This window comes from Convolutriloba macropyga, chromosome 8, assembly GCF_964194025.1.
Source record: "Convolutriloba macropyga chromosome 8, txConMacr16.3, whole genome shotgun sequence".
Classification (NCBI taxonomy): Eukaryota; Metazoa; Xenacoelomorpha; order Acoela; family Convolutidae; genus Convolutriloba; species Convolutriloba macropyga.
The window spans coordinates 24,190,281-24,214,310 of NC_134475.1; the positions used below are offsets into that span (position 1 = coordinate 24,190,281).

General features: G+C 40.2%; 1 protein-coding gene across 3 annotated transcripts in view; it reads right to left on the reverse strand.

Annotated features, from left to right (window-relative positions):
• LOC142344608 (uncharacterized) overlaps positions 1 to 23,398 on the reverse strand; it is an 81,350-nt gene extending 57,952 nt beyond the window's left edge. For 2 of the 3 annotated variants that reach the window (XM_075396407.1, XM_075396406.1), the window contains exons 1-3: positions 23,205 to 23,398; positions 13,952 to 14,049; positions 10,267 to 10,541 (exon numbers count right to left, since the gene is read on the reverse strand). In XM_075396407.1, coding sequence (XP_075252522.1) covers positions 10,267 to 10,541; positions 13,952 to 14,049; positions 23,205 to 23,303 — 472 coding nt within the window. In that variant the 5' untranslated portion in view covers positions 23,304 to 23,398. The remainder of the gene's footprint in view (positions 1 to 10,266; positions 10,542 to 13,951; positions 14,050 to 23,204) is intronic. The other variant, XM_075396408.1, reaches the window with a different exon arrangement.
• Positions 23,399 to 24,030: the final 632 nt, after the last annotated feature.

Sequence of the window (24,030 nt, forward strand, 5' to 3'; positions counted from 1 at the left end):
TTTGCTGCAGTTTGTTTAATATTCTTGGTATGCTGATCAGTTGTTTAGGTTTGAATATTGCTAGTGTGTGACTTAACTTTATTCTGGAGTTACGGCTAGTCAATTTCTTGCTCTTTTCATCCGTTTAGTATCTGCCTTGCCGTAATTTAGCTTGTTATTTGTATTTATGAAACCCCATAATGACTTGTGCTAGTTTGTCTAGCAGTAGCATCTCTCCTCCTTCCTAGGGCGTGACTTAGGTTCGTTCTGGAGTTTTGTTTGATTGAGTTTGTTTGATTGAGTTTCGGCTAGTTTGTTTGATTGAGTTTGTTTTTGTGGTTTGTTAGCATAGTACTTCCCGGCCTCCCCGCTCGTTGCTTAATTGTCCCCCGCCCGTTCCGTCCCGCCTTTCCGTTTCGTTGCGCGCTACTCGCTCAACGCCTACGTCCTGTCGGTCTCGTTTCCCGTTTCTTCGTGCGTCGCTCATTCCGCGTTTCCGTCCCGTCCCTTGCGTCGCCTGTTTCCTACCCGCGTTTTCGCCAGTTCCGTTCCGTCTCCTGTTTCGTTGTGCGCCGTTCACCCGTCCTTCCCCCGCCCAGTCCGCTTCGTTTCCCGTTTAATCGTGCTTCGTCCACCTGGTCCTCTTTCCCCGTTTGCCTGTATTCCTGTTTAGTCTTACGTTGCTTTCAAGCACGTTAGACGCCCTTTCCACTTGGTTACTCACTTTCGCCGAGTAATTCATTACTCGGTAACTTCTTTTCGGCTCCTCGACGTCTTGATTATCAAGTCGTTGTCATCTGGGTTCGGTATAACCCTCATTCCACGTGTTTGGTTGAAAGTTACTCAACATTGATAAGTTAGCCATTTCAAGATCGCGGCTAGAAGCTATATTGACACAGTTGCTGACCGTGAAACCGTATGTGAGGGCGTTAATCCTTAAGGGCAGTCTAGGAGAAGTTCACGCCGAACAACATCATCAATGTCCAGCCAGCGTAAACATGACTTTCTCATGCCAAAACTAAAACGCGAAGAGGTCGAAAAACAAGAACAAGCTGCCATGTGCCTCGCTAAACAAAAACACGAAATTGCCATAAGAAAAAAGGAGCTTGAAATGCAAATGGAGCAGATGGCACTTCAAGAATTGGAGGAAGACCACCGCCAGCGTGTTGCTGCAGCTAAATTAGATGAGGCTGAAATAATGGATAATCATTCTTTGTTTAGTCACCACTCAAGTGAACTGAAATTGCTTAAAGATAGGGGACCAGATAGAAGTAAGAGACTTGTCCAGGATTGGATAAACTCTTTTCCAGCAGGTAATTCATTGACTGCTGCAAGTGAGTTAAATTTTTCTCGTCATGATTCAGCAACCGCTGACCCTCCTGTTCAAGATACTGCCCCTAGTAATCCTCCAGAAAACACAAGTAATGTTGCCGGTATTTTGAATCATCTTGAAATGCTTTCTCAGTACACAAGGCCAGGAGTTGCAATTTCTATTGCTCAGCAAGAAGCGTTGTATCGGGAATACCTCCAGGCTCAACTACAGCAATCACTCAGTGATCAAAGGGTTGAGCGGGCACATAATCCCTCAGGCAGTGGTAAGGTGAACCAAGTGAACCAAGTACCCGTCGACGTACAAATTGTCGCACTCCCACCACCTCAGCCACCTATGCAACCTCGACGACCACCATCACCCGTTATGGCACCAACGAACTCCATGTTTGTACCTGATTTTTCAACAAACCCGCAGGTTCATAATTTCTTGGGTCCGAAAAGCTCCAGTGTGCCTGGTGAATACATATGTCGATGCCTCATGTTCCGCAACTACAGAATCCATCTCAAAGTAATATTCCACACCAAACACCAGTTCCTATTGCCCATTCCCCGCATAATGTCCTTCCAACTCTAAACCCACTCGTGAACCAGCCACCCGTAATCCCGCCTCAACAGTTGTTTATGCCGCAGCCTCCCGTGATTCCCTCGCCCATTCCAGCAAGCACAGCAACATACTTACCCGTCTCCAACACTCCGCAACAAAACACTGACCATTCAGCTCAAACCCGCACGGTACCGTGTATTACCGCACCGAAACGTCCTCTTAACCCTAACCCCGATTTAAATTTGTGGCATTTTCCTCAGAACACTTCCCCAAACGTAAACCAGGCGACAAATAATACTAAAGTCTTTAACAATGTTCAACCGTACCTACCCCCAAGCACAGCTAACCCCGCCATCAACCATTCCATCTTGCAAGTGAATGCACAACAAAATCCTAATAGTAACCACGCAGCAACCTATAGCATCCCTGTTAACCCCTTTAGTACAACTACTAACATCGCGCCACCTTTTGTCACGCCGGTTATACATCCAACATACCGGCATACTGCTCCGATACCATTGTGATGGGGTGGCCCACCGCATCCCAAGCCTCCAGCGCCAGCATCTGAAGGTGCAAGCTTGATTAAGGCATTCACTTACGCCCTGACTAGCAAGAGGAATGATCCGCTTCCCGAATGGAAGTTGTCCCAATACAATGGGGATCCCCTACAGTGGCACGAATGGTATGGTCAATTTAAAAGCGCAATTGACTCTCAGTCCTTAACTGATGATATAAAATTGACATACCTTAAGACCCTCGTAACAGGTAAAGCTAAGAGAGCTATAGCTGAGTTCGCCTACTACGGCGTAATGTACAAAGACGCACTGAGGACCATAGAACGTAAATTTGGCCAACCACAGGCGGTCGTAAGTGCCCATTTGGACAAACTCAAGAGCTTTCCACCATTGAAGATGCACAATAGTGATAACATCATAAACTAATCGGCGTGCATTTCAAGTCTTGCCGGGGTATTTAAATCGTTGTCATATGATTCGGATTCAAGGAGTGCTGCGCTTCTCAACACTGCCGTACAGAAGCTACCACCCAATATGAAGGATTCATGGTCACTATTCACGGTCAAAAAGCATTGGTCCAACCTACTCTTCTGGACTTCAATGACTGGTTAAAGGAGAAGGCTGAAGCGCACGATTTAATGAAGAATACCGCAACTAAAGCAAGGACTGAGGATACCATCAACCCAGTAACAAAGTCAAAAGTTGCATCAAAGGCATTTGCTGCAAATACTCAACACAAGAGTAATCTTAAGCCGCAAGAAAGTTCGCCGTCAACATCAATCTCCAGTTGCATTGTATGCAAAGGCAGCCACCGGCTGTGGGAAAGCCGTGTCCTTAAGGAAAAGACGCAGAGAACCAAGGTCGTGGCTCAAGCAAAGCTCTGTTTCTCTTGTTTGCGTGACAAACACATATTTAGGCAATGCCCAAGTCCCCGTAAATGTAGAAAAGATGGTTGCAATAGCTCCCATAACACCTCACTTCACGGAGCTGAAAGGGTTTTTCCAGCTAAACCTTCAACACACAACAACATCGATACTTCGAAGTCAAACGCAGGTACCAGTAGGCCGTCTACCGGTCAACAACCAAGCAAAACAACCACTTTGTCTTCTGTGACGGATGTCAAAGGCCGCCTCCTTCAGGTCATGGAACTGAAACTTACTAAATCTTCTGGTACTAGTACTACGGCGTTGGTTTTATGCGATACCGCTGGCAGTAAGTCTTGGGTGTCCGATAGTCTCGCAGCTAGACTCGGCTTGCAGGGTACCGCATTAAAACTGACCGTCAAGGGTATAAACACGGAAGAACTCATAGACACAAAGGTGGTCAATTGACCGTGACACCTCATAGAGATCAAGACTTCGAAGCATTTACTAAACGTCCCTACGTGAGGGAAACATTAAACGTAGGTTCCGACATCATTGAAGTTAAGTCCATGCAAGAAACTTACCCACATCTAGCCGTCCTAGATCCAGTAAAGTATAGCTATGGGAACATTGAGATGATACTTGGACAGGATGTCTACCATGCCAACCGCCCGTTAGAGTACTTTGCAGCCGACGAAAAGTGCTCACCGTTCGCTGTTCGCTTGCCCAAGGAGTGGGTTTTAAGCGGTCCACTTCCGTCAAGTTCAAGTTTAGTCTCAACGTGTTTCAAAGCCAATGTCAAACAGGATTATGAATTAGCTTGCCAGGTTAGGTCTTGGTATGACATGGAACCGTGCAGCGCCTACAAGCAGGTTGACCCACGATCCGCAGTGGATGCTCGCGTGCAGGAAAAACTTGAAACAACAACTTTTCATAAAGGCCAAAGATACTATGTCGGTATGCTATGGGCTGATGACAACATCCAGCTCCCGAATAACTACTTTTCGTCACTGGTACAGCTCAAGTCTCTCGAAAAGCGGCTTTCGAGAGATACATCTTTTAAAGAAAATTATGCTAATACCATCCGTGAAGACTTGGAAAAAGGTTACTTAATAACAGTCCATGATGCTCACAAGGTCGAGCAACGGTCAGTTAAAGAGTGGTACCTACCACATCATCCCGTAACCAACCCGAAAAAACCGGGGAAAGTGCGTAGGGTATTAAATGGTGCAGCAAAGTTCCACGGTACTTCTTTGAATAAATCTTTGCACACTGGCCCCCAACTGCTCCAAAACCTAATCCACGTACTACATAGGTTCCGTCAACAGCAATTCGCTGTGTCCGCAGATATCGAGGGCATGTTCCTCCAAGTGGGTGTCCCTGACTGTGACCAGCCATCTTTGCGTTTTTTGTGGCGGGAGGACCCCACAACAATTGTTGTAGTGTATCAATACACGCGCCATATCTTTGGGGCTAAAGACTCGCCAACATGCGCTAACTATGCATTGCAACGCTCGACACGAGATATTGTCAGTCAGTACCCGGAAGCAGCTGTCCTAGAAAACTTCTACATGGACGATTACTTGGATTCGGTGGAGTCACCTGAAAGGGCTCTCAAAAGATCGAAGGAGTTGGTACATCTTCTCCATCTCGGTGGGTTCAAGCTTACTAAGTTTGTAAGCAATGTACCAAATCTGGCTGATCGAATTGATGGATCACCTCAGTCCAGCGAACCAAAAGTAATTGCCTCATCTAAGGAGGAATCTTCGCACGTGCTTGGGTTGAAACGGGATCACAACAATGACACTCTAGTTGTGAGTCGGGGTACCTCCAGTACAGTAGCTAAGTCTTTAACACAACGCTTGGTTTTGAGCCTAGTGTCTAAAGTATTTGACCCCATCGGCCTAGTGGCACCATTTACTGTTGGTGCCCGATTGTTACTAAAGGACATCTGAAGTGTCAGCGGGCAGCACTGGGATGAAGAATTGCCAAAAGACATTGTTGAAAGGTTCCTCGAATGGAGTGTAGATCTACCTAAACTTGCCGAAATCACTATACCGAGAAGCTACTTCTCCGGAATTTTTGAACACCTCGAACTGCACATGTTCGGCGATAGTTCACAAGAAGGCTTTAGTGCCGTTGCATTTCTCCAAGCCCGAGTAACAACTTCGAGTGGGCCCCAAACGGAGCTTGCGTTTGTCCTGGGTAAAGCTCGCGTAGCACCTATGAAGATCATGACTGTTCCAATGCTGGAACTACAAGCAGCGCTACTGGCCGCTCGATTGAAACAAGACATCTGTCGAGCACTTACTGTGCATATTAGCAAAGTTTTTATGTGGACCGATAGCACTACTGTCTTGCAGTGGCTAAACTCCACAAGCAAGCAGCCAGTATTTGTTGCAAACCGTGTATGCGAGATTTTAGAACACAATAGCGTTGACGAATGGAACCACATTGCCTCAAGCGATAATCCGGCAGATGCCGGCACTCGTGGTATGTCCGCTGAGGTTTTGCAATCAAGTAGCTGGGTGAGAGGTCCAGATTTCTTGAGAAGCAAGGAATTCGCGTTCGAACCAAGCACTGAAGTAGTAAATAACATCAAACTCGGTATAGTAACTAAGGAAACTGTTGAAACAAATACATCATTGGCCGCATCCGTAACCAAGCCAACTAAAGAACCGCCCCCGCAACTAATTCCCTTCGATAAGTACAGTTCTTGTCAGAAGTTGCTACGGATAACAGCGTACCCACTCCGCTTGTTACCTTCTCACGAATGTTACCGTAATGCCAATGGTAGCATCATAGACCCCACGGAGCTTGACGAAGCCGAACGTCATCTCCAGTATCTTGTCCAAGGGGAGTCATTTAATGCGGAGAGAAAAGATCTCCTCGAAAACAAACCCGTTAAACGGAGTAGCCGTATTGCCCCGTTTTCTCCCTTTATTGGGCCAAATCGTCTCATCCGATCGGCAGGCCGCATCAAGCGGTTGGTCGAAGTTGACTTTGATGTGAAACATCCTATCATTCTTGACGCACGCCATGCATTTGTAAAGTTGTTCTTCAGGCACACCCACGTTAAACATCATCATCAAGGTATTGACTACCTGAGGGCAAAAATACAGGAACGCTATACCATCCTTAAGTTACGATCCTCAATGCGTTCAATTAAATCCAACTGCGTCACGTGCAGAATGTTCCGCGCTGCCACTATTCAACCCATTATGGCTGACCTCCCAGTAGAAAGACTCGCATGCCAGTCTCCCCCCTTCACGAACACCGGGGTCGACTATTTCAGCCCGTTTTACGTTGCTGTACGTAGGACTACCGAGAAGAGGTGGGGTTTCCTCTTCACATGCTCAACTACCCATGCAGTTCATGTTGAAATCGTTCGGTTCATGGACGCCAGTTCGTGTGTAATGGGAGTGGAGCGGTTTGTCTCCCGTCAGGGCACACCTGCCATCATTTGGTCGGACAATGGCACTAACTTTGTTGGCGCGGAAAAAGAACTACGCGAGAATATTGAGAAGTGGAACACCATCAACATCGCCGTCGAACTTGGCCACAAAGGCATTAAGTGGAGGTTCAATCCGCCCAGTTTGTCACACCAATGTGGTTTCTGGGAGAGAAAAGTATGTAGTTTCAAGCGCGTACTTTACACAATCCTTGGAACACGTCGCCTCACAGATGAGGTTTTAAGTACCACTTTTTGTCTGTTCGAACACGCACTTAATTCACGTCCGTTAACGCCCGTGAGCACCGACCCGTCTGACCTAGGCGCATTAACACCCAATCATTTTCTCCTCGGTAACCAAGCACGTAGTCTCCCTTCCATCATTGGCGTAGATGAGTTTGATCACCGTAAGCGTTACGCCCGCGCGCAATCTTACGCTAACGCTATTTGCTCTCGTTGGATCAAAGAGTACGTACCGGCGCTGAACCGACGTTCCAAGTGGCAGACGCCTGCCGAGCAACATCTAAAGACTGGTGACTTGGTCTGGGTAGTTGAAGAGACCAACCCAACGGGTTACTACCCTATTGCTCGGATCACTGAACTCCGTTACGGTTCACACAGCGTCGCACGCTCCGCCGTATTGCGCACGTCCTCCGGATCGCTCGTTCGCCCGCTTGTAAAATTAGTGCCGATTCTCCCAACATCTTCTTCTGGGCCGGAGGATGTTACTGGGTAAAGCGAGTAATAAATCAAAATGCGTCATTTTTCTTAGCCAATCAGAATCGAGTATTTAAATGCGCATACAAATCGTTCCAATTTACGTACAAAGCTCGGAAAAAGTGCAAATAAAATAATTTCAACTAAATCGATTCATAAGACCTATCGAATAAGACATGATTCGGCTCAGTATTTTTCGGGTTTTTGGATGCATTGGAACAAAATGGTGACTGGCATTGAACTGATTCGTTATCAGACAACATACCGGCTAAAAGAGCATCAAAAATTGCCGTCTAAAAAACTTGTTGCTATGCACGTACTAGACTTAATACGTTAACAACCTTGAAATGTTGCTTTATATTGTTTGTATAGACTGACTATATCGATTTGAACGATAAACTGCATCTTCGAAAAAGTGGTTTTACACCTTTAAATTGTAAATTCTCCAGATTAGGTCCGTTTATTTTGATTGTTAGTAGAATTTTCTGCCACTATAATTTCTGATGAAAAAGTTGAGCCGTTAGATCAAAACAATGAATCGTAGTTGCTTTAATTCTCAATGAATTCTTTCGTTCTTTTCATATTTTTTTGTTTCTGAAAGTTTTTCAAAGCTTTTCCTTCCATTGCAGTAAGTTAACGCTCCTTTTTCACTATCACGTTTTTATAGTTCATTGTATTGACTTTGTAAAATCATTTTACATTACTATTTGTATTGGTAGTGTTTAGATTTCTACCGCCAGCTGATTCTAGGATACTGCGCTGTTTTTCTTGAAGTCGTCCTCGCATTTTAATAACTTCGTTATTATTTGCATTACGTTTGCCTGCCAATTTCGGTTCTATGTTCTAAACAAATGTTTTCTTCTTGGATTGTAAGTAACTCACAGTAATCTGAGGAAAATGGATTACTTTTTTCCATTTTCCTTTAAAATGAAAGGCCTTGAAAGTTCTCGGTTGAGTTTTATGTTCCAGGAAATTGTTCAAAAAATACAAACATGACGTGCAAGAAGGTTGCTGTCATTTTTTAAGGGTAGTTTGTAAATTGCAAAGAAATCATTTAACAAATATTGCTATTGTTTGGATACCATTTCTTTAAAAGGTTCAGCTTTGGACTAAGTTCAGTATGAATTCCGTCTTTTTGGCGAATTCGGCATGTCAGGCAAATGACTTTTACTTAAGGTTTTCGTCCGGAATTGTTTCATTAATATCTCGAGATTGTTGGCCATTTGTGGCTGAGAAAAGTTTAACACAAAAGGAAACAGTAACTTGACACGTTAGGGATGCGCTCTGTTAAAAAACGCAGTCAATTAGACTCATGAAAGAATAAGCGATCAAACAATTTAATGTTTCGTAAGCACAAAGCCAAACATCTTTTCACTGGAGTTCAATTCTTGTTCAAGGTCATATTCTGGAGAGTCTGCTTTGAGCACAGTAAACAGTCCAGATTGCATTGTTATATGCTCTAGAGAGTCTGAGCAAAATCTTTTCCAGATCTTGTACGATCTGATCAGAACACTTTCCCGAGTCTGGAAATCCCGATGATTGGATAATGTGGGACAACACGAGTCGGCAAAATTTTTAGACATAAACAAAAAATTCCGGTTAAGAAACATGACGTTATCTTGACACACGGCACTTTGTGCAAGGCTACCCTTTACGGATTTTAAAGTTGCTACCACATGGCTTTTCAGAACATACTCGGTAAGTTCTTCAGTTTGACGAGCAAAAAATCCTTAGTCCATCGAGAGGTATGCTGCGCCTGAATAGTTACAGTTCCAGAGCGCTGCTTGTTCTGCTTTGTTGAAATAGCATGTGATTTAAAAAACTTTTAGTTTTTGCGCTGTGACTTTTCACACAGTTTGCCAGCTTGCTTGAAACGAGCACGAAAATGCAGTAAGCATCAGATAAAAACTTTTAACGTAGATTGAGAAAAACAAATTCACTTCTGTTGAATTTGCCGGAGATCGATCAGTTGAACATTTTCGTAAGCTAAACAAAATCCACAATATATCCCCAGGATGAGGTACGTGATCCAAGCCAGCCCTGATCAGACAGACTCGAGTCGCGCACGGGGGGTCAACCGTAACCACTCAAGGGAGTCTGGCATCACTCTCTACGGTTTGAATAGTCTGATCAGGAATCGAGTCAGAGTCTGCAGTCTGACCAGGGCTCTACCTGCGGTCTGTACTGGCTGTTCAGGGCCCCGCACATAGTCTGAATAGTTTGACCATAGAGTGGTCTAGGGACTAGATAGTTTTGTGCTATGATCTGGTTAGTCTGAACAGAGCCCTTTCCGGATTGTGCACGGTCTGATCAGGCCCTTTTCCAGCTTCTGAAAAGTCTTCCCAGAACCAAGAGGTCCAACCGAAAAAAAGCGAGTCCCCAGAAAAAAAGAAGAGATGATTAACACCCGTCGGGGACTAGTTTTTGTATGGCCTGTATGGAACCATATATGGTTCCTGGATATGGTTCCCAAGAAAGGTCAACCCGGGCTGTTGCTTGAAGAGAACTTCTCCCAATTTTACTTGATTAGCATAGAAGACCATGCTAAAGACATATTTTTCGTAATTGTTGTTGAGCTGAAATTTTTTTAAAATTTTGTTTGGAATCATGTAATCAATCATTTTTACTGAAAAAAAACCAAAAATCATACATAAAATGACTGCTACTTCAACAGTTAAAAGTTCAGTCGGTCTGGCAACCCCAGCGCGCGACTCAATTCGGTCTGGCACCCCCCAGTGTCTGATCAGGAGCCAATTTTGGTCTTAATGGTCTGATCAAAGCTGGCTTGAATCGCGCACCTTATCCTGGGAATTTGCTTAATTGACACGTTTTAGGTTGATTGTTTGTTTGAATTTTGTCTATCACCTATTTTTCTGTCTGAAAATCTTTCCCACAAAATAATGCCCGATTCTGAATCTATCGTCCCCAAATACACCCGTGCGCAGTTCATTTGGACAAAAGAGCAGTTGAAGCTGTACACATTTGAGTCAATGTCCCAGGTCTGTTCACACAGGGTGATGTTGTTGGGCTTGGAACAGTAGACATCGTCGGCATTTAGCATCCTCTCCATCACATGGCAGGCGGTAGAGGGGTTGATCTGTGCTCTCTTGCAGGACACCTCATCTCCAGAAGGGATCTGGCTATGATTAAAAGACTATTGATTACCTGACAGCTCTAGTTCAGAGTCTCTCGCAAAATACGCGTTAACTTGATGAGTTTTCGCGATCTTACTCAAATATATGGCCCCCACTTTTGATAAACCGAAAAAGTTTTTGCCCAAAGCCGGCTAGATGTTTTTTTTGGAAACGTAAGTGACATATTTTTCAGCGGATAGTTTTTCAGCCATTCATAATTATCCGCTCAATGTGCTCAAACTTCAGCTACTTTTTCACATAAACTTACCATTTGCCAACACATTGTTCGGATAATTTCAAATATTTAACCGCAGAAATTTATTATATGCAGCGGCTGTCCGCTCAATTCTAGCATTATTTCAATACACTCCAAAACTCTATACCCAATTTTAGCACGCCCCAGGTTGAGGTGTCAGACGGAAGTGACCTCCAATTAGACCGTTTGGGATCAAATTAATCTGAGATCAGACCATCCGAGGCTGACGTAAACTCTGATCAGACTGTAGCGCGCTTGGAACATTGAGCTCGAACTGCGCGCTTGGAACATTGAGCTCCAAAGCTGTCTCTGCTCATATCTTCTCAGACGAAAGTGACCACTGATCAGACCGAAATCAGACTAATGTCAATAATCTTGTGCAATCCTGGCCCAGATCAATTCCACACCATTGTCCAGATGTTTGTGCGCTTGAAATGGTCTCTGATCAGACTATCCCCGGCAAAATTTCAACTGATCTGATTATTTTGTACATTGCCATACCGCGATGCGCAGATATTTTCGAGACCATTATCCAGGCGTTTGTGACATCGAAATTAGTTTAGATTAGACTATCATGCACTCAAAAAACACTTCCGATCAGGTGCGCTCGAAACCTCATCAGAGCAGACTAGTGTGCACTCAAATCCACCTCTGATCAAACTTATGTGCGCTCGAAATTGTCTCTGTTCAGACTCAAGTGCACTCGAAAAAGTCTAATCAGAGAATGCTTTATTGAACAAATCTCTTAATACGGTTGTAATATATTCTTTTAAAGAAATTGATTTTTGCAGTAATAATTTAACTAAGGAAAAGACCAACTCTCAGAGTACTGCCAATGAAAACAATAGTGTTGAAAAAATAGATAGTTCAATATGCTATATGCTATTGGCGCATGTTCCTGAATAAATAGATGAACTTGGACAGCTTTCAATAAAAAATTTCTTGATCTGCAGTTATTCAAAATTACTTGTAAAGGGGAGCGGCAATTGCTATCAGCTGAAACCTTAGTTCTGAACTACGCCATAAGATTTTCGAAAACTTTTTAGTCAGAACGCTGCCCTATCGTTGGCTCCGAGCAACAACTTTCAGTCAAAAATACGGTAACAAAAATGGAAGGAAAAAAATACTCTCGAAACGATTTCTGTTCAGACCCAATTGCGGTCGAAATCTTTTCCGATCAGACTATTAGCTAATTGAATCCGTCTCTGATCAGTCCAGACTTTCCAGACTTTTATGCGTTTTGACAACTGTCCAGACTTTTATGCACTCGAAACAATTCGCAGATCGCTATTTTGGTCTCAAAACTCACAGTGTGCGTTTGCCTTGAGGCTGATCAGAAGTCACTTCCGTCTGGCACCTCGACCTCGGTTTTTTCCTCTTCTCCCAGTGCGGTACCTGTTCAGGTATTAAGATTTTGTCTGTTTTTGCAATAAAAAGGGATTAATTTCACTTTTTCTGATTCGTTGAACTAATGAAAGGAATGTAAAGAAAATTTGCTGAAAATTCTGAGAATTGGCTGATTGCGTGAACTTTATACAAGCACAGCGCTGAATTTGCTCAGCTTAAAGTTTTCCGAAGTGTTGAATTAATGTAAGAGATCTTAGAAAAATAGAAGATAAGTCATCTTTTTGTACGAATTTTGCCCCAATTTATTAAAGAAAGGCTCTGAATATGCTGAATTCCGCCTTTTTAGAAGTGTTTATATTATGTAAGGAATGTTCAGAAAAATAAGTTTAATTCTTAATTAAAATTGGCCATGACAAGTCTTGAATCTATTTTTTTCATCATATTTAGCACCTAACAATAAACAGTCATGACATTAAGCACATCTCGTACATAATTTTCACGCATTCCGCGGATTTCTTAACAAATATCTTCCAACACCCTCCGCAAACTCGACACGGGAATTACGGTCGACCAAAAAACGAATGTGCTTGACTGATTGACTGAACTTAGGTCCAAAAAGCTGATCGAAAGAAGACTCATGAACAGGTCAATCTCAACTGACCGAGCAGTGACGGAAATCGAGTAGAAACATTAACAATGTGTTCGACAGGTAAAAATAGAAGAACCAGAGTATGATTCAAATCCTGTGAGAATTTGCGCGAAACTGTTCGAAACGACTCGAATACACGCAATGCCCAGACCGATCAAATAACAATGAGAGGGCACCCAAAACTGAAAAAAAAATTGAGTCCCACTTCAACCTCAAATCGAGTAGGTTGACTCACGAAAGTACCCTACTCAACTGACCATGAGAAAGAATTGACCGCTGCGAATTCACGATTAAGCAAGGGTCTTTGCATAAAGTTTTCAAGTGATTAGTGCTATAGGTGTCTACCGGTTATAGAATTTTTGAGTAACTTTACCTTGTTCCATGGCAATTAATCAGATTTATCACAATAAAATGTAAATAATATATCACAAACGTTATTGCTATGTAAAAAATTGCTTCCAATTTTGGATACTTTGGTATTTACTTTTCACAATAATTTGAACAAAAACTAAATACAAAATTTTTATTTCAACGCAGATTAATGGGAGTTGTCTAAAAGTAAAACGAGGAAAGTAGCAAATGAAAAATATTTTTAGTCACCAAGATTCAAGCACACATACACACAAAAATTGATAAATGATAAGAATTAAGGCGCTTCTTTTTTGCTTCGTTTTCGCACCGTTTGACTGCGCGACCGAGTATCCCCATAGATAACAGCCAACAGGTAGCTCGATGACGCAAGCGTATAGATGATGTCGTTGGTAAGGTCGCCAAAGCCATTTTGGTCTGGGAAAGTTTTATCAAAACACATTGAAGTTTGATGCGAGGTCCACTTGCATAAATTGTTAGTCAATAAATTCTCTATGGCCTGATCAGATGTGATTTCGGTTGGGACGGTGTGGTGTGATCAGAGGTTTAACTTGATGAATCTCAAGCTCTGGTTACTTAGTATTTTATTTACGCTTTCTTAAGCTGGGGTTGCTTTCAGCAGAACATCGCTTTACGATCGTTTAAATGATAACTGCGTAAATATTAGAAGACATCGAACGATACATACATACATATGTATAAATGTATTAAAAACAAAAAAAACAATCGCAATCCGGGTTGCAAACAGACAGAGGGGTTTGAAACCAAGAGGATTCTCAATATTGTGTAACTTGCCTTGCATGAATAGTGAAGTTGTCGTATACCTCCTGACAGCTTCTTCGCTTCCAGATATCGTATTCATCTCCATTGGGCCCAACAAGAGCAGTCTGTCTCTACAACAAAGGTTCTCTATTAATTCGAAGAGGCAGAAGTTGTTTCGTTTTCGCAATACACTTTGAGTTCCTGAATGCTTCCGGATTTTTTCAAAAACCAAAATTTCATGTTCAAACGAATCATGGAAAAATTCCAATTTTTTCAAAACATGCTTTTCTGTACTTGCTTCGTTTTCCCTTTGACCAGCTAAAGTAAAACAAAAGTCTTTTAGAAAAAAAACACGTTAACTCTTGAAATGATATATAAAATACATCATGCAGGTAGTGTATGTAATCAACTGAAAAGTCAATTCTGAATTGAGAACAACAATAATTGGATAAAAAAAATAGAAACACCACATATCATGAACTGAAAATAATTTCAGTTAGCGAGGAAGCAAACTCCGAATTTGCTGAATAACAAAAACAATCAGGCGCAAGATTTATAGCTGATGCAAAGGAATAGAACATGTTGTTAAAACTTGCTGCACAGAAAAAATACGATTATTAGAAATCACTTTTTTTGCGGATTGATTTAAAATTTCGTTTTATAATTTCAAGTTCCAGATTTGTCCCGTACATCTAATAACCCCTCTATAAAAGAAGTTGCTATTCCATTTAACAAATCTTGTAAATTTTGCTAATATGTCATTCTCCATGGCCAACTCAACAATTTTACTCTTAAAGAAGGCGAGTGATGTTGTAGCTCCGTATCTCTTGCATACGATAAATGTATCTAATTAACGTATTTTTCCCCATCATCTTAATTACAAGCCAAAAGAAAATATCCAGAAATAAAACGTTTTTTTTTCATGAGCCTGAAATAAGCATTCAGTACAGTTGATCATGACATTCCACAAAGCAAATTGTATACTTATGATATACAAGGATCTTGTCATATAGGGTTTGTATCATATCTATAAAACATCAATCGTCAAGTTGAATTGAATGTAGTATCTTCAAAATGACTAAAAGTGAGGTTCCTTACAGCCCAATTGTTAGTCCTACTTTGTTCATTATATACATCAATGATCTTCTTTACAGAGATATCCCTTTTTGTCGATGACACTAAAATAAATGCTCTTAGTTTGTCTAATTACAGACATACAAAGAGATCATGATGAAGTAAGCAATCGGTTGATAGTCAACTGATTTGGGACTTTTTTGTCTGAGACTGTATTGTCTGGGACAATTAGCTATTTGGTACTGTTTCGTCTGTTCACTTTCTCAAATTAGAGCGGGCTACTACAGATCACACAAAATGGGATCTCTTTATGTATGCCGATCTAACTTGACAAAAGATAAAACAAATCGAAGGCAAAGATATATGCCTAACAATTTTTTGTGCAATAGGTCACAATTTAAAGATGGGGGGACTGAAAGTGTTGTTTATAAAAGCATGAATATAATTGTACCCACTTACTAATTACCAGTTGAATAGTTGAATCGAGATGAGCTATTGTGGTGATGGGTTCAGCGCTTCTTGTTATGAGTTGATGTATCATAGTTTGTGCGAAAAAAGGATGGGCCGAAAGAGGTTATTTGTTAACAAGTTGTTGAATTGTTGTTCATTGTTTAAAGAGTTATAATGATAGTTAAGTTAATTTTGTAAAATGGAAAAAGACCTTTTTCAGCGGTCCAAATCAGAAACACTTTTGATTTCATCCTGCTTCTTTTCCTCATTTTTATCAGTGAAGCATCGGGTCGATAGAATTTGAAAACCTTGTTGACGTTCATAGTGAAGCGGTTTCCTAATTTTCTGTTGGCCGAGAAATCGAGAGAATCAACTCTGCTCATCATAAAATTTCTATTGTTTTTTCCTTTACCTAAAATTAAAAATCAGGAGTCTTGAGCCTCTTTTCTTTTTTGCGTAGGCGCCTTAACTCTTCTCCTTCAGCTCATATGACCTTGAAGTTTGCGGACGGAAATCATTGCTTTCGTTCAGATGCACCTACTTTGCTTTCAGTAGTTTCCCTGAGTTGCAAATGTCAGTCCAATAACAAGGAAATTGAACAGTATTAGCGGTGTCTACTCATATTTAGTTCTAGTTCTAGTTTGGAATTGGTACTCGATAATTAAAACTGAGGAAAGTTTAATAATTAAAAACGAAAACAATCAAGAAGTTAATATATTGTTCGCCTAAGCGCGTAAATTTGTTTGGCGGATGCTAAGAGCGGTGGTAATTAATGCTTTAAAGTATACGGTCGATATGCAGGATTAATTATCCGTTCATTTCTAGCAATCCTAACACAACAAACTTTATTTCCAATCAAAAATTGTGCATTATTTGTGTAGAAATTAAAGCAACTAATCTAAAATTTAAACGTAATACCAATTTAATTGGAGCACAACGCACTTTCAGCGGTTTCAAACAGCAAGCACACACATTTTTAACGAGAACTTTTTTTTTGTTATTGATGATAAAATTTTTACGGGATGAATTTCCAAAAAAAGTCTTGCGATCAATTCAAAAACTAATATTAAAAGGTGAACCCACCAAAAGAATCAGCCGTACTAGAAAAATTCAGGTACAATTTCATGAAAAAATGTGAACTATCTGGATAAATTGTTTGAGCTATTGCAAAATAAAATTTTAACAAAACGAGTATTTACCTTTATACCCCCACTTAGTGGTCAGCTAACCTATAGCCCCCAAAAATTTTTGATGGTTATTTTTGTATTTACAAAACATTTTCTGCAAAAATCTAATTTTGTGTCGGTTGACTTGTCTTCCACAACATCAAATAGCCACTGTTTACAATTATTTTATTTTAATGGTTTAAAGGTAACTAAACTTCTCAACATAACTTTAAAAACTCACACTATCAGAGCAGAAACCTAAATGTTTAAAACCTCATTAATTAGTTCGTAGAGATCTGAACAATTAAAATCTCGCCATTGTTTGATTTATTCTCGTATTTACTTTCTGTGTCCAGACAAAGCAGTCACAGACAAAAAAGTCCCAAAAAATCAGATAAAGCAGTCCTAGACAAAATAATCCCAAATAAAATATTGAAACATTGTAAATATAATCCACAAACAAATGAAAATACAACCTATGCACTGTTTTTAATTGATAGGAATTCAGAATCAACCAAAAACTTGTTTCAAATTACAATAAATGGCAAAACCTATGTTGTTGTAGTTAGCCTAATATTTGTTTAAAGAAATACAAAAATAAGAATAACTTAAGTGGTTTCTTTGTTAATTGGTTTTCATATGTTTTACTCTATTTTTAGTTCGGACTAATTTGCTGGGGACTGTTTTGTCTGATTTGGGACTTTTTTGTCTGAGACTGTATTGTCTGGGAACAATTAGCTATTTGGGACTGATTCGTCTGTTCACTTTCTCAAATTATAGCGGGCTACTACATATCACACAAAATGGGATCTCTTTATGTATGCCGATCTAACTTGACAAAAGATAAAACAAATCGAAGGCAAAGATATATGCCTAGCAATTTTTTGTGCAATAGGTCACAATTTAAAGATGGGGGGACTGAAAGTGTTGTTTATAAAAGAATGAATATAATTGTACCCGCTTACTAATTACCAGTTGAATAGTTGAATCGAGATGAGCTGTTGTGGTGATGGGTTCAGCGCTTCTTGTTATGAGTTGATGTAACATAGTTTGTGCGAAAAAAGGATGGGCCGAAAGAGGTTATTTGTTAACAGTTTGTTGAATTGTTGTTTATTGTTTAAAGAGTTATAATGATAAAAAGTTTTTAAGTTAATTTTTTGCAAATAGAAAAGGACCTTTTTCAGCGGTCCAAATCAAAAACACTTTTGTCTTCATCCTGCTTCTTTTCCTCATTATTATCAGTGAAGCATCGGGTCGATAGGGTTGAAAACCATGTTGACGTTCATAGTGAAGCGGTTTCCTAATTTTCTGTTGGCCGAGAAATCGAGAGAATCAACTCTGCTCAACATAAATTTTCTATTGCTTTTTCCTTTAACTTAAATTAAAAATCAGGAGTTTTGAGCCTGTTTTCTTTTTTGCGTAGGCGCCTTAAATCTTCTCCTTCGGCTCATATGACCTTGAAGTTTGCAGGGGGAAATCATTGCTTTCCTTCAGATGCACCTACTTTGCTTTTAGTAGGTTCCCTGAGTTGCAAATGTCAGTCCAATAACAGGGAAATTGAACAGTATTAGCGGTGTCTACTCATATTTAGTTCTAGTTCTAGTTTGGAATTGGTCCTTGATAATTTAAACTGAGGAAAGTTTAATAATTAAAAACGAAAACACTCAAGAAGTTAATATATTGTTCGCCTAAGCGCGTAAATTTGTTTGGCGGATGCTAAGAGCGGTGGTAATTATTGCTTTAAAGTATACGGTCGATATGCGGGATTAATTATCCGTTCATTTCTAGCAACTCTAATGCAACAAACTGTACTTCAAATCAGAAATTGTGCATTATTTGTGTAGAAATTAAAGCAACTGAACTAAATTTTAAACGTAATACGAATTTAATTGGAGCACAACGCTTTTTCAGCAGTTTCAAACAGCAAGCACCCACGTTTTTAACGAGAAGCATTTTTTAATTATTGATGATAAAATTTTTATGGGATGAGTTTCCAAAAAGTCTTGCGATCAGTTCAAAAACTAATATTAAAAGGTGAACCCACCAAAAGAATCAGCCGTACTAGAAAAATTCAGGTACAAATTCATGGAAAAATGTGAACTATCTGGATAACTTGTTTGAGCTATTGCAATAAAGTTTCAACAAAACGAGTTTTTCCCTTTCTACCCCCACTTAGTGGTCAGCTAACCTATAGCCCCCTCCCCCTCCCCAATCATGGTAATTAAACCATAATGGGAGGGGCTATAATTTAATGGGGACAGACCCATCAAAACTGTTCCTCATATTCTGTTTCACAATTCAAGTAGCGTACATAACCAACCTTTGGAAGAATTCCTCTCAAACAACGACTGAAGCTTTAGTTTTGCTTGTAGCTTAAACTTTTCGGATGCTAGATGCGCTTTATATGATGGTGGAAGAACACTCGACAGGGTACAAAATCAAAATCAGAAAAATGCGCATAAAAAGCCAGAAATTCTGCCTACTTAGTGGCATCGGTAAACCTTACACTTAGTTAGAAACCTCGACTAAGGCTCCAATAGAGCTACATAACGATTTAGTGGCCCGCCTTTAACCTTTAGTGCCTTTTCTTTTGACAAAAATTAAAATCTCTCAAGCGAGGAAACAAAGACTCTAGAAACAGTCAAGCTAAAATTTTCCACTCGACTTCCACAGTTGGATCTTTTCCTGTGTCCCCAATACCTGCACTCCCAGTATTGCGCAATAAATATGAAAAATATGGAAAGTGCGATTGGTGGTGGAGGGGCCGACTTATCCGGGGGTTCCGTGTGGGGGACACAAATGGACAAGATCCAATAACTTTGGCCAGACCCATTGATGCAAAGCACGCCACTTGTTTTTAAATCTATAAGGCACACCAAAAGAAGGCATGTTTTATTTTTTAACACGTTGTTTACAAAAAGCTGAGCATAAAAAGGTTTTGCATTACCAAAACTGCAAGGCAATGATCAGAAATTTTACAAATTTGCTAGGTTTCCTCATTTCAAATTAAAGCAAGGAGGCTCGGTAATTTGCCTATGCACATAAAGTTCCGACCCCGCTCATCCGCATTTTTGGCATAAATGTCTGCCAAATGAGGAACAGATAGAAAACCCCCCATAATTCAAGTATTTAAAAAAAATGTGTATCAAGAAAAAGATCACCTCCAACGCAAAAAACTCAGTGGAGGAAAAAACGCCGCATTAGATTGACGAGAGAAGCTATTATTAAGAAAGTAAGTCAAGACGAACAACAAAATCAAACAACAAAAACAGCAAGCATTAACTACATCCAAAATTTTGTCCATTAAAAAATATTATTAACAAGGTCACAAAAGCGTCAGATAAAACTGAAACTAAACCTGTACAAATAACTTGTTTTTCACCAGAAAAAAACAATATAAGACCACTCCAAAATAAGACTTGGTAACGATTAGACAAAAACGTACAAAAACAGGAAATTAAAAAAAAATTGGCTATTACTTTTGAAAACAATTAATTTCAAAGTAATGAAAACCATTGGATAGCAATTGAAAACATCCAATCTGTTTATGATCACATACGCCTCTATAGGAGGGAATTAAGACCCGTGAGTATTCAACTTTTTGTGAAGTTAAAAAAAGAACAACAAACAGAGACAACAAACAGTTAAAACTTGAAAAAAGTCAAAACTTGACAACAAACAGTCAAAAAAGTGTGGTATGCGACCTCTCATTAATACGTCACAAGCAGACACAGAAAGAGAGAAGAGGGCAAAAATAAGTAGTACTTTTGTATTTTACTAAAACAATTTTTTTTCAAAGTTATGAACGCCCTTGGCTGAAAAAATGAAATTTTTAAAAAGGTTCGTTCAGTCGTCCAAAGGAAGTGCCTGAGACCTGCAATTATTCAGAATATGTCCAACGTTTAGAAAAAAAACGTCAAATATAGACGAAAATCAACACTTACTCTACACTTACTCTACATCAAAAATTATTGAGACCGGTCATTATCCAGAAAATTTCATAGGTCTAAAAAGACAAAGTAAAACTACAGTTAAAGACAAATATAAATCATCGACTTTTTATGTTCAATTATGCCTTAAGTTGACACCAATAAAAAATGCAAACATTCAATCATGTGATAACGTACAAAACCATAAAAAATGTGACAAATGGGCGGGCCAATGCCTAAAAATAAAAATATGTGAAATCCAGTATAATCAAAGCTAGAAAACTATAACTTAAACCGTAAAACAACAAAAAGATTAAATTTGAATTAAATAAACAGAAGAGAAAGCACCAGGAAGAATAGGAAATTCAATAAGCATTGTTTATTTAAAATAACTCTTTTAAAAGTCAAAACGACCATGTTTTTTCGACTAATGAAAGTAGATACATTGGAACTGCTTAGAAAGGCAATTGGACCTTTCAACAGTGAGCTTTGATTTGAATTTTGAGTACCAGGGCGCACCTAATGGAAGTGGTAGTAAGAAAGGCCCCTTTTAGAGTTGACAAAGATTGTCTTAGTTGTTTTGGGTGGAATTTTATGAAAAAAAACGGAATTTTGAAATTTTCAGCCAAAATGTTAGCCAAAAAAATTTAATCAAAACAGCCATCAATACTTTTTTGTCATTAACATTAAAATCAACAGTACAATTGTTAATAATTTTTACATATTTTAGGAGAATTGACAAAATTTCAGGCAAAAATTCCGGAAAATGTGAATAAAAATAACGCAAATCGGTCTTATATTCACAAAAACCACGATAGCTTGATCTTGAAAACGAAATTAAAAAAGTCCTTTTAATGCCATATTCTACGCTGGACGAGTTTCTTAATGATATCACTCACAACTCTACGATGAATAAATCTGTCGGTCAAAATTGAGTGAACAAAAAAACCATTTGATTATATACTTAGTTTTCATACCCCCGCCCCTCAAGAGGGGTCAGCACAATTTTATACCCAGCTGCCAGAGATCTCAGCTCACAAATAACAAGGCAGACCAAAAAAAATGAAAATAGGTCTATATTGGAGGCAATGCTCATGTATGGCCACATGCGGTTGAAGGGAATATAAATTGTTAAAGCTCAATGATCCATATATTCTTCGTTTTCAATTTTATCTCCGAGCAGACTAAAAGTTCTTTTCGGCTTGGTATATTTATCGTTTACACAGATATAAATTAAAGCAAAAGTGGCTGGCTAATTTTTGAAAGTAAGTAAATTGACTGACTTATATATCTACCCGGGAACAGTAAGCTGGGGTCCCAGGTTGAGGTGCCATCCGGAAGTGACCTCTGATCAGACCGTGCCAGACGAAAGTAACCTCTGATCAGACCATCCCAGACCAAATTATCCTCTGATCAGACTAAAGTGCGCTCAAAACACCGTGTGCGCTCTAAGTGCGCTCAAAACTGTCTCTGATCACACCTTTCCAGACGGAAAGGACCTCTGATCAGACCAAAATCAGACCATTGTCCAGACGATTGTGCGACCATGGCCCAGATCAAACCCAGACCATCGTCCAGACGATTGTGCGCTCAAAATTACTTCTGATCAGACTAATGTGCGCTCAAAACTCACTCCTGATCAGACTATTGTGCGCTCGAAATCACCTCACCGCACGAATTTTGTTATAATATATTCATTTCATACAAAATGATGTTTGCGTTATCAAATTCATCTAAAGAAAAGACCATTATAAAAGTATTAATGCTAACAAAAAGATAACCCAACTGCTGACAAAAAATTTATTTAAAATACATTAGTGCATATTTCGAACTCAATGGATGAACGGAGACAGTTTTCCATATAAACCATGTTATTCTACAGTTAAACAAAAATTCCTTGTGAGGGGACTGGCATGTTCTATCAGCTGTAACCTCTTGTTTCTGATCAAAGACATTAGACTCTAGATGTGTCTCTGATCAGAATGCTGCTTTTTGTTGCCTCTTGGCAGAGCCAACATCTCTGGTTAAAAGAAAACAAAAAATCAATAGAAAAAATTTCCGCTCCAAATGGTTTCTGATCAGACCCAATTGCGCTCAAGATCTTCGCTGATCATACTAATGTGCGCTTGAATCCGCCTCTGATCAGACCATTCCAATCCTGAAGTGACCTCTGATCATACCATCCCCAGACCGAAGTGACCTCTGATCATACCATCCCCAGACCGAAGTGACTTCTGATCATACTATTGTGCGCTCGAACCAAATCCCAGACCCTGTAATTTTGGTCGGGGTACACACCGTGTGCGTTGGACTTGGTCTGATCAGAGGTCACTTCCGGATGGCACCTCAAACTGGGGTAGCAAAAGTTACCCTGTATAAAATATTACATGCGTGAAAATGTCACGTAAAATAATGCACGGGAGCACGGAATAGAGTCGCAAAAATGACCAACCTGGAGTTTGTAGTAAATTCCCAGTTTAGTAGAATCTGACATTTGGGGAAAATCATTGTAATAAGAACGCCCTCCCCCTTGTAATTACGTTTATATGTGAAAAAACATCAGGTTTACGTGCGCCGGGGATGCAAAAGTTACAGGCCCCCTAACCGTGGGGGGCTGCTGATTAGGAATCACCAAAGATTCCACCAGATAGATTAGCACGTCTTTACCTGAGTCACAGATTTGTTCAAGAAGAATGAGAAGAACTGCAACAAGAGTATCATAATAATAATAAAAGCGAGAAACTTTAGAGTTCGAGGAGGAACCATAGTGAACTAAGCCTCAACTGGCTTCAGTTGTTTTATGTAATGGTTAAGTGACTCCGCTTGAAGTCACTGAGAACTTCTGGCGTTTATCGAGAACCGCGAAGCAGTTCGAGATATTAAGTCAGAATTTAGAAGTGACTTCTGCAGAGTCACTTAACCATGCTTAAAACACGAAACGTGCACGTTTTAAAATGACGAAAGTCAACCAAATTCAACTTCTGGCTAAGTAAGTGACAACTTCTACCCAGGATGAAGTCCGCGACCCAAGACACGTATTGGCCAGACCGACCATACCCAAAACAGGCATTGGCCAGACCAACAATACCCAAAGATAGGTAATGGCCAGACCGAGCAGACTTTGGCAATCATTGGCCAGACTGAAAAGACTTTGGAGAACATTGGCCAGACTGACAGGATATTGTCCAGACCATTGGGCAGACCGAAGAGACCCTAGGCCAGACCATTGTCCATACCATCGGCCAGACCGTTGTCCAGACGAATGGCCAGACCGAACAGACCCTAGGCCAGACCCTTGCCCAGACCGTAGGCCCGATCATCCGCCAGACCGCTGTCCAGTCCAATGGCCAGACCGAGCAGACCTTAGGCCAGACCATTGTCCATACCATCGGCCAGACCGTTGTCCAGACGAATGGCCAGACCGAACAGACCCTAGGCCAGACCCTTGTCTAGACCGTAGGCCAGACCATCCGCCAGACTGTTGTCAAGATTA